General features: G+C 34.5%; 1 protein-coding gene across 1 annotated transcript in view; it reads left to right on the forward strand.

The window, feature by feature from the left end:
• Positions 1-12,979, forward strand: part of LOC144448875 (small G protein signaling modulator 1-like) — a 64,250-nt gene that overhangs the window by 4,026 nt on the left and 47,245 nt on the right. The window contains exon 3 of the mRNA XM_078139211.1: positions 4,707-4,782. Within this exon, the coding sequence (XP_077995337.1) occupies positions 4,707-4,782 (76 nt within the window). The remainder of the gene's footprint in view (positions 1-4,706; positions 4,783-12,979) is intronic.

Genomic DNA, 12,979 nt, shown 5'->3' on the forward strand with positions numbered 1-12,979 from the left:
ACATTACAGTTGATAGCCATTAGTAGACCAATGTAGTAGAATGGACATTACTTGTATAACATTACAGTTGATAGCCATTAGTAGACCAATGTAGTAGAATGGACATTACCTGTAAAACATTACAGTTGATAGCCATTAGTAGACCAATGTAGTAGAATGGACATTACCTGTAAAACATTACAGTTGATAGCCATTAGTAGACCAATGTAGTAGAATGGACATTACTTGTAAAACATTACAGTTGATAGCCATTAGTAGACCAATGTAGTAGAATGGACATTACCTGTAAAACATTACAGTTGATAGCCATTAGTAGACCAATGTAGTAGAATGGACATTACTTGTAAAACATTACAGTTGATAGCCATTAGTAGACCAATGTAGTAGAATGGACATTACTTGTAAAACATTACAGTTGATAGCCATTAGTAGACCAATGTAGTAGAATGGACATTACTTGTAAAACATTACAGTTGATAGCCATTAGTAGACCAATGTAGTAGAATGGACATTACTTGTAAAACATTACAGTTGATAGCCATTAGTAGACCAATGTAGTAGAATGGACATTACCTGTATAACATTACAGTTGATAGCCATTAGTAGACCAATGTAGTAGAATGGACATTACCTGTATAACATTACAGTTGATAGCCATTAGTAGACCAATGTAGTAGAATGGACATTACCTGTAAAACATTACAGTTGATAGCCATTAGTAGACCAATGTAGTAGAATGGACATTACCTGTATAACATTACAGTTGATAGCCATTAGTAGACCAATGTAGTAGAATGGACATTACCTGTATAACATTACAGTTGATAGCCATTAGTAGACCAATGTAGTAGAATGGACATTACCTGTATAACATTACAGTTGATAGCCATTAGTAGACCAATGTAGTAGAATGGACATTACCTGTATAACATTACAGTTGATAGCCATTAGTAGACCAATGTAGTAGAATGGACATTACCTGTATAACATTACAGTTGATAGCCATTAGTAGACCAATGTAGTAGAATGGACATTACCTGTATAACATTACAGTTGATAGCCATTAGTAGACCAATGTAGTAGAATGGACATTACTTGTATAACATTACAGTTGATAGCCATTAGTAGACCAGTGTAGTAGAATGGACATTACCTGTAAAACATTACAGTTGATAGCCATTAGTAGACCAATGTAGTAGAATGGACATTACCTGTAAAACATTACAGTTGATAGCCATTAGTAGACTAATGTAGTAGAATGGACATTACCTGTAAAACATTACAGTTGATAGCCATTAGTAGACCAATGTAGTAGAATGGACATTACCTGTAAAACATTACAGTTGATAGCCATTAGTAGACCAGTGTAGTAGAATGGACATTACCTGTAAAACATTACAGTTGATAGCCATTAGTAGACCAATGTAGTAGAATGGACATTACCTGTAAAACATTACAGTTGATAGCCATTAGTAGACCAGTGTAGTAGAAAAGATACAAAAACAACTAAAAGGGGGCATAAGTTGAATTCACATGTTGGGGGTAAATAGTAGTTAATCCTCTTTCTACCAGGGGTGTTTGTTTGTATATAAAAAAATTACAAGTTGGGAAATACAGCAAAACCTACGTGTAGTATTCCAGTACGTACTGGAGTATACTAAGTACTAAAAATATCACATTGCCAGAAATCAAACTTGGTGTTCAGGACAAAAAATAATAACAGATGATAATAATTAACATAAACGTAAACAATTTGAAACGTAAATTGTTATATGTACAATTAAATGTCAAGAAACCCCTAACTAGGTCGTCAACTGCATTAATTGAGAAGATGATTTTATATGCCATTGAAGGCAAGCTTCAACATTGGCATTATACTAGATAGTTTATCGTTAATTAATTAAGTCTTCAATTGTTGAAGATCTTTTACCAGGGTGAAAACACATACTTAAGTGTTTTCACCTGGATTCAGTAAGTGTTTTCACTCAGGTAAAAAATCATACAAACTCAGTTTGTGGCTCTTTACTAGTCTGTATGTTTGATGGGTACTGCCATATGTTAAGTGAATACTACAGTTTGATTTTATTTGGTCCTTTCAACATTGTCATTTTCAAGTGTTATTTCATGCCTCAGTAGGTTGAAAAATGGATAAGATCATGATATAAATTGCCAATTGTCCCAGGTACAGTAATATAGGATGATAAAGAAAAAAAACATGTAATACCAGTGTGCTTGCTAAGGTTCGGGAACCTTGGTAACAGAAAGAGGGTAATATGGTAAAACTGGAATAATTTCTTACATGTTGTACTACAATTTTGGTAGAGAACTTTAGTAAAATGAGAATATGGAGAACTCGGGTAGATTTTATCTACATTTTGTGCCTACATTATTAATACTTCTCTTAACAAAAACACTGAATAATTTGTAAAAAAAAAAAATGATCCAACAATCCTTGTGTGTAAATGATGTTGATATTGGACAGTAATTTCATACCCCAATGGACATGTTTCACAGTTTGCATAAAAAAGCAACATAAATACATGACCTGAGTAGCAACAACACATGACCCAAATACTTTATGGACTACCATAATTTCAAATTTCTCAGAAAAAGCAATTACCAAATTATTCTGGAGTTGTGCTTGAGTGCTCACACACATGAACTGATGATGATGTGTTAACTGTTAGATTGAAATTAGATTTTGCTAGGTAACATTTAGTTAAGGTAAATATAAATGTAACAAGTGCCAGTATATTTGATAGAATCTGAAATATCATACTGTAGTTTTTGTATGCGCTGTCATAACTGTGAATTGTATACTGGCAAAATATTGAACCTATCCAGTGTGTAAATTCAAATGGTAAAATTATATAATGCATATCAATCATAGTGATTTCTGTACTTTTGTTCTATTTTATAGTCATTCAAAAAAAAAATTCAAAAAAATCTATCATGGAAATGCTGCTTAATATTTAAATAATTTGTTCAGTTTGTAAACATTAAACTGAAGTTAAAAAGAAAATAACAAAATTGATAAAAATGCTGTTCAGATTTGATAAATATATTAGTTGTTTTTTCCATCCTTTGCATAATTCACGCAGTTACATGTGTGTGTATTACAGTGCCATAGTAAAAAGGTACTGTGCAAACATTTGCTATTCATGATCAGGTAATGTAGATGTATATATATGTTGCTACTACAGAGCAGATCTGCTAAATCAAAAGCCAGGGAATATTTTTCCCCCATGCTTATAAAAAAAGAATAAAATCTCATGAATATTCAAAGTGTTAAAAATAATACAATATAGAAGGAACTGTGAATGTCTTTTTGTTGTAGATTTATGCTAGTAGATTGGTGTAGATATACGCTAGTAGATTGGTGTAGATATATGCTAGTAGATTTTTGTAGATATATGCATGGCCTAGTAGATTGGTGTAGATATATGCTAGTTGATTGGTGTAGATATATGCTAGTAGATTGGTGTAGATATATGCTAGTAGATTGCTGTAGATATACGCTATCTAGTCAGTTCCCATGGAACTAAGTTAAGTTAAACTGCAGCCTATCTTTCATTCATGGAAAGAAATTATGATTGCTACACTGTACACATCATAAATAGTTACAAGTCAGTGAATAGAGTATGTGTACCAGTACAACAAATATACCCTGGCCTTGTCCTCACTTCAGACAATAACAGGTGTCTAGAGACTTTCCAGTTGGAAGCACTGGAGTCTCCTGAATCATTTTAGAATGTCATTATACCAATAGCCCCTCCCTCCACCTTCCCCCACCTATGTGTGACTCATATCCTACGTGCCTAGGCTATTTATAAAAGACTCATTTGTCAAATGAAAATATTTGAATTCTTTGAGTTTGTAGAAAATGATAAATGGTCAAATAATGGAATGAAATTCAATAAACAATATTTCCTAACCATTACAGGTATACATATTGAAAAAAAAACAGGTCAAGCAAAACTTATTTGATTTATTAGTTTCTTGCAAAGTTTTTATGTTTTCTGGTGCAAATATTTGGAATACCTTATCAGTTGAACCATGGAAGTACAACCCGCCCCTCTGTGGGTTATGCTTCCATGGTTGAACCTGGAAATAGATGTTCACTGTCTCCTTTCTCATGTGACTGTCACCAACATTTTATATCAAATATTTAGTCACTCTTGCTGTTTATTGTATGTTCTCGCACTCTACTATTTTCTATTTTCTATCTTCAGTCTCTGTATTTTTTTCAGAGGCCCTAGGAAAGATTGACTTCGGCCAACTGGGCTATCTTCTCTTTTTAAGTAAAGTTTTAATGAAAGGAAACCTCAGAGGATTTGATTTTGAAAAAACAAAATACATTGGCCTCACAATTAAGTTATCCCCAATAGTTATGTCACTAAATATTAAGAAATACTATGGGTAAAAAACTTAGCAAAGAAAAGAATAAAAAATTAATGGATACATGAATGAATAATTTATGGTCACATGTATACATACATCCCATGATCTTTCTGTTAATTTATTGACAAAAACCTTAACTTAAATTAATTACTTAATTTATCTACTTCATATTGATATGCAAATCAGTTAATGTGATCATCAATTCAGATTCAGACTGTAGGTATACAAGAAAATACTACCTAGACTTCCTACACTCTAATGGTAACTATTGTAATTAAATGGTATGGTTGTCTTATGTCCTGTAGGTGAAGCAGATTATGGAAGAAGCTGTTACAAGGAAATTTGTACATGAAGATAGTGGAAGTATTCGGTCATTATGTGGTAGGAAATATTATCCAACATATCTCTACATGAACGCACAAATACACACTCACTGTGAGATTGTATGGGACGTAAACACATAACACACATAATACACACACACACACACACACACACACACACACACACACACACACACACACACACACACACATACACACGTGTACATAAAATGAATAATATCTACATACAGACAGATGTATGCACACACAGACACACATACATGTAGACAGACACATGCACACACATACAGAGTGCTGTGTGTACATAAATTTATGACAAAATGATAATACATACCACATAATGTGACAAATGCATGCACCAACACAGACACATGCAGAGACACAGACACAGACACACATACATACATACATACATACATACATACATACATACATACATACATACATACATACACACATGCATACATACATACATACATACATACATATATACATACATACATACATATATACATACATACACACATGCACACGCTCACTGTTTTGATTTATATTTATGAAGTTCTTCCAAGAATGGAATGAATGTCTGACATGACAGAATGTTCATGGACTCTGAGTTCATAGTTACACAAAATAAACTTTTTACTCACAGTCACAAAACAGTGTTTGGAAGTGAATTCCAAATTCGTTTGGTTTTGGAGCAAGAACTGAATACATGAAGTAACAAAAAAGTGTATAACTGATAACATTCCTCTATCAGTTTGTGTTGATTGCCACAAGTAGTATGATACACGTGTAGAGAATTGCTCCTTTTTGTGCCGCGGGAGCAGGTGTTATTGATTTGATGTAAACTCATTATGATGCTGCTCAATAAAGTTATAAACCGATACTACATTATTATACGTTTAGCTGTGAAGATCAAGAAAATAGATAAGTTGGAAGTAGACGTCGCAATCTTGTATTTAATATATGGAGGGTATAGTTTGACCTGTATCATATAGGATAAAAAATTGCGCTATGCAAGTTTGAGACACTTCACATTGCAGTTGTGATGATATGATAACATTAATAGCTTCTCTTTTTTGCCATCATCAGTTTAGAAAAAAGCTTGTTTATATATTCTGCAAATTTAAGAAAGAGATTGAAAAAGAGTTATTAAATTTTATGTAGGTTGACTTTTGATAAATATAATATTACATAGTTTTTTTGAAATTTTTCAAATTTTACATATATTACATATCAAAGTGGCCATATGGATGACAAATGGGGTATTTATTTTTTATTTTTTATTTTTTATTCATAAAACAACTCTACTACATGTATGTTTTCATACTTGGAAAAACAATGTGAAATAACATCAACCAAGTACATGTTTGTAACTTAAAAACTGTGTGAAAAGTTTGTTATTGTATGTACAGTAACAAATATTTTACACAGTTTTCAGTGTTTTGCAATAGGGAACTTGCAAACCCGCCATGTTGAATGTTGCATCGTGGGAAATGAGATAATAAATGCTAATCAATTAGTATTGTAAACAATATTGTTACATTGTTTGTAATCACAAATAATCAATTCATAGTCACCTTGACCTTTATGGGAGGTTTATTTTATTGATAGCTCCAGATTTGGGATTACGATAACCACAGATAATCCCACAGTCCTTTGCATCTGAGCATGCTCAGTATGGATTGCAAGTGCCCGATTGTATTGAGTTACAAACAAGGATTTAGTATATATTGTTTCATATTGTTTTTCAAAAAATGAAAACATACTAGAATTATTTTATGAATTGAAAATCCAAAATAAATACCCACTTGTCATCCATATGGCCACTTTAAAAAATCATGAAATAGAAAAACGACGGTTTTGTATTATATGATTATTAATTGAAAGAAAGATTTATTATAAGTTGTAAGTAATATGACAGAAACTTCCAAACAATTATATCTTTTGACCTTTTGTAAATGTGATGTACAGTTTAAAATGACAGGAATGTTAATGACTTTTGATAGAATAATAGTTTTGCTAAGGTTCTGTTCAGAACCCAGATAACATAATGGGTTGAACATGGAAATGTTCACACAGTTTTCCTATGAATTTAATGTTGATTTTGGATCATCTCAAATAGAGAGTGGGAAGTATTGTACAATTTATGTGGTTTCCATGACATTTGTGATTTTGTCTAGGTTTTAGAACTGACATAACATATAGGGCTGAATCTTGAAACATTAACACAGTTTTCCTCTCTAGTTGGTGTTGTAGGAAAGGTTTTAGATCAGCTCAAATAGAGAGTAGGAAATGTTGTAAAATTTACAGTTCCATAGACATTTGTGTTTCTCCTACCGGCATAACATAAAGGGGTTGATCTTTGAAAAGTTCACAGTTTTCCTATGAAGATTAAGAGTGTTGTAAAAAAGGTTTTAAATCATCTCAAACAGGCAGAAATGCTATAAATATTTTACAGTTTTTTATGCAACCAGTGTTTTTGTTAAGGTTTTAGAACCGTAGTGACGGAAAGAGGAAATCTGGTAATATTCATATTATTTCAAATTCTTGTATATATACACTATAATAAGCAATTTTCATGCCAAATGGCAGCCGCTAGCGTCATATGCAAAGGATTTAAGGACTATTTGTAGTCATGGTAACAGCTAAGCTGGGGTGGTCGGAAGGCTTAACCATCCTGCACATATGTAGGTAACCAAGACTAGAATGGTTGTGATTACAAAGAATGCGATAAGATTGTTTACAACACTGATTGGTTGATTGAATGATACATTTCCCATAATGCATTATTCAAGATTTTGGAAATAACAGGTTATTAAGTGAATTGTTAGGACAGGAAACTAGTGCAGGGAGCATAAAGGGTACATTTTATACAAGTCACTGACTACTGACTTCTGTTAGAAATTAACACTGTGAATATGATTGTTGACAATATAGAATTCAGACAGCAAGTTAAATTTCATATTTTGGGGTGAAGTTTATATTATAGATATAACATCCAATAATTACATTTACAACATAAATATATGTGATTAATGTGAAAGTGACAAATGTCTCATCAAATGAGGTCAGTATGTATGTTTTGATAACCTGTGCATGTGATACGTACAGGTGTATTGAAATATAAATTAACAGAGCAAATACTGCTTTTGACAGAACTGTATGAGATTTGAATTCATTTGAGGTTAGATGAGAAAGATGTCAAAATGAAGTACAAATACTGTCTTTGACAGATGTGTTGACCTTTAACCTATCACAATATTAGTTCAATGAAAGATGTAGTGAAAATATGAAAATTTGAATATAAATATTTCTGTTGGTAGATTCATGAACTTGAAAGTACTTGAGATTATATGCTGGAGTATTGATGAACAAAATGTGGTTGGCATTATTTGTACAGATTGAAGTATTTGAGAGAATGTTGTACAGTAGTAGGAGGTATAGTGGTAGGAAAACAGTGCTTTGGCTAAAATGTTGCAACCCAGGGAGGAAAGCAGTACAGTGGGTAAAATATTGAAACCCAGGGAGTGATTAAAATATTGATGCCCAGGGAAGAAAACAACACAGTGCTACTAAGGTAAAATATTGAAACCCTGAAAAGAAATTAGCCAACAGTGAGTCAGCAGGTAGCACATTGATAGATTACTGTATGATGTTATTGGAACTATCAATATGTTTGAGAAAACACATCCGTTGACCTTGTATATATGAATGTCACAACAAGTTTTGAAATTATCACACTAATCGGATTGTGAATAGGACTGCCTTGGTAATACATGGTTCCAAGGTCTTGTCAGGTTACAGTTGTACAGTTGTGATGAATTGAAAATGATGAACACATAGACCAGTGGACTGACAGTACAATAGATAAAGATGTGTAGTCAAGCTAGGGAGTTAGGGTTAAGGTTGGGGTAGAGTTAAGAATAGGATTAGACTCCCTAACTTAATGCTTATTTGTTTCTTTTGCAATGAGAGGGCAATGTTCGACACCAGTCTCTTCAAATTATTGCCAAAATTGACTATAGGCCATTGCAGACTGCAAACAGGAAATTGAATACAGAATACAGAATACAGCACCTTTGCTCAAATTGGGGGTATTATCACCTCATCATAGTACTGTTTCTTAAGAGCTTTGTCCCTTGGTATTCTGTAGAAGTGTAAATCAGGGATGTTTTTCATATTGTTTAGACATCGAGGAAACCAGCAGTGCTCTATGATTAACCAAGTAACCTATACCATGTATACCCCCAAGGTACACACTGAGGGGAAGTAGAGTGCCACCATGGCACATTTTGGAAAGGCATATTCAATGGCTTTATACTTAAAAATATAAAGAGAATAAATTGCAGTCATCATATCAGTAATGTGAAAGTATAATTTGGCAAATTGGAAATCAAGATGGAAATTTTTGTCTCTTCGAACTGCTGAAAAACTGGTAAAGTTAAAACATTTCTTTAATTGACCAAAAATGTTTATGAGCTTGGTAGATCCACAGTGATAGAGGTACTGTGGTAGATCAAATGATTTACAGAGGTTATCATAGACAAGCAGTTAAAAGATTTTAGTATTTTTGAGTTTTCTGATCTGTTTTGGTTGACGATTCAAGTGGTCAGCTGTAACTATGGAACTTGTCATTCTTAGGAAGATTGTTGAACAAGCCAGATCGAAAGCGCCATACTAATAATTTTGAAGAGCTTGTTTGTTGTAACCTCAGTAAATGTTTTCTTTATTTGTAAAAAAATAATCATCCTCATGCTTTTATCCTTGTTACTCAAGTCAAGGTTGACATTTTGCAAAACATAATCTATGAAAATTTCATGGTTTCACTCTGTAACAGGTTGGTGTTCTTTAATAGGCAATTTTAGATTATTATCAAAATAGACAACCTCACATGACTTCATTGTTGTCAATATCTACAATGTGAGGCCTTGTTCAAAATACGAAAATGACAATCAGATTCTAATAAAAAAGATAGAAATCTCATGTTTTCTTATTTTAAAGAGGTTGGTGGTCTACACAATTTTAGACTGCCAGACACTGTCATGGCAGTACTTTATGTCAAATCTAGAACCTTGATCAGAATATGAAAATCTCATGAATTCATATTGAACAGGGTAGTGTATCAGATAATTTTAGCCTGAAATAAAAATAGACAGTCACATGACTTGACATGTATTATGGCAGGTTGACAATTTCAAATTGTATCAAAATAAAAAGTGTATATTTTCAGATTTAAATGATGGTAATAATATTCATGAAGCATCTTCCACTATATATGGATGTCATGATCGTTAAAGCTTTACACTGATTACCCATGGCACAGACCTGTAGTGGCACAACAGCCATATAACTTCGTCAATACCCTGTGGAGCATACATTCGATTCCAGCCTCTGTAAGCACACAGGATTCACCTTGCAACCTCTAGCCAACCAAGTCCTCAATTATACAGCTTGGTTGACTAGGTATATAGTAGTGATTCAAATCCTCCCCAAGCACCCACAGCACCAGTGAGGCTTACACCAGCAAGTTACAAATTCCAACCCTGCAGTCACTCTAACCACTCAACCATCAAGACTGCTCAACTTGCAGATTCGAAGTCAGCCACTCAAACCACTCAACTATCATAACTCCACATGGACTAGATTCAAGTCTCTGAGCCACTCTAACCACTCAACTTACAAGATTACACAACTTGCAGAATCCAATCAGCCACTTTAGTCATTCAACCATCAGAACTGCACAGATTCCAAGCATGTCAATCTAACCATCCAACCATCAGAACTGCACAGATTCCTAGCATGTCACTCTAACCACTCAACCATCAGAACTGCACAGATTCCTAGCATGTCACTCTAACCATTCCGCCGTCAGAACTGCACAGATTCCAAGCCAGTCACACTAACCATTCAACCATCAGAACTGGGCAGATTCCAAGCATGTCAATCTAACCATCCAACCATCAGAACTGCACAGATTCCTAGCATGTCAATCTAACCATTCAACCATCAGAACTGCACAGATTCCTAGCATGTCAATCTAACCATTCAACCATCAGAACTGGGCAGATTCCAAGTATGTCCATCTAACCATTCAACCATCAGAACTGCACAGATTCCAAGCATGTCACTCTAACCACTCAACCATCAGAACTGCACAGATTCCTAGCATGTCACTCTAACCATTCAACCACCAGAACTCCACAGATTCCAAGTATGTCCATCTAACCATTCAACCATCAGAACTGGGCAGATTCCAAGTATGTCACTCTAACCATTCAACCATCAGAACTGCACAGATTCCAAGTATGTCACTCTAACCATTCAACCATCAGAACTGGGCAGATTCCAAGTATGTCCATCTAACCATTCAACCATCAGAACTGGGCAGATTCCAAGTATGTCCATCTAACCATTCAACCATCAGAACTGGGCAGATTCCAAGTATGTCCATCTAACCATTCAACCATCAGAACTGGGCAGATTCCAAGTATGTCCATCTAACCATTCAACCATCAGAACTGGGCAGATTCCAAGTATGTCACTCTAACCATTCAACCATCAGAACTGCACAGATTCCAAGCATGTCACTCTAACCATTCAACCATCAGAACTGCACAGATTCCAAGTATGTCCATCTAACCATTCAACCATCAGAACTGGGCAGATTCCAAGTATGTCCATCTAACCATTCAACCATCAGAACTGGGCAGATTCCAAGTATGTCCATCTAACCATTCAACCATCAGAACTGGGCAGATTCCAAGTATGTCCATCTAACCATTCAACCATCAGAACTGGACAGATTCCAAGTATGTCCATCTAACCATTCAACCATCAGAACTGGGCAGATTCCAAGTATGTCCATCTAACCATTCAACCACCAGAACTGGGCAGATTCCAAGTATGTCACTCTAACCATTCAACCATCAGAACTGCACAGATTCCAAGCATGTCACTCTAACCACTCAACCATCATAACTGCACAGATTCCAAGTATGTCACTCTAACCATTCAACCATCAGAACTGCACAGATTCCAAGCATGTCACTCTAACCACTCAACCATCAGAAATCCACAGATTCCAAGCCAGCCACCCTAACCACTCAACCATCAGAACTCCACAGATACAAGTTATAACCTTCAGCTGCATTTTGTAAATGATCAATAATTTCAACTCACAAAATCAGTTTTTGCTTTCCATGATTTACAAATGAATTTTAACAATCAGTAATTTAAAATTGATTTAAAATGCATATTCATAATTAATTACTCATCAATTCAGATAAAAAAGAGACATCGCCATTTACAAATCTGGTCAATGATAAACATTCTGTGAAATCAATACTGTTAGAGAAATCAATGCTATAGAAATAGTGACAGACATTGGTACATTCTGGTAAAACTAGCAGTGTAGATAATTGATCTCTTAAAGTAATGGGAAGATTTTATTGAGGAAAGTGTCACTTTAGTAAGAAAAACATCTCAGAATATCCAATAAATTCAATAAAATCTGGTTCTTTGCCCTAAGCTGCATAGAAAAAAGGTGCCCTCATCAATTCAAAGTAATCTATACAAAGAAGTAGAGTAACAGGGTATACTTGTATAGTGGTGACATCACATTGAAAACTTGCGGCATACATGGTGAACCAAGTAAACAGAATTCCTTACACATTTACTTTAGATGAGTGTGGCTTGACCTTGATTATGCCATGCGGCTACTGCCCAGCAAAGAGTGTACCATACATGTATGACCATGGACTTTATACAAAGATTATGCCATGTGACTGGGCTGACAGAGATTGGGTCACATACAGGGGCTACCGGGTATTATGCAATCTGGCCAATGGCTCACAGAGATGGCTCCATCTGACCATTGATATTGGTTGACAGAGATTGCGCCATGTGATGTGGCCACAGACTGACATAGATTATGCCAAATGGCCGTTGGTATATACAGAATACATGAATTGTGCCATGTGGCTATTATCTGACAGAGGATGCAACATGATTCCATCATGTATGAATGTTTCTACTGGAGCATCCCTGGCATTTGTGAATAGCCATATTTGCATGTTGTGTAGCTTTTGAAGTACACTTGTATGCTATGTGTTCAGTTTTAAGTCAACTATGAAATTCTCAAAAATGGATAAAGTAAAGTGTGATAAGACCAAATAAAGGAAACAAACATATGTACATGCACATGCATACCTACCTACCTAACTACCTAC

This window comes from Glandiceps talaboti, chromosome 18, assembly GCF_964340395.1.
Source record: "Glandiceps talaboti chromosome 18, keGlaTala1.1, whole genome shotgun sequence".
Lineage (NCBI taxonomy): Eukaryota > Metazoa > Hemichordata > Enteropneusta > Spengelidae > Glandiceps > Glandiceps talaboti.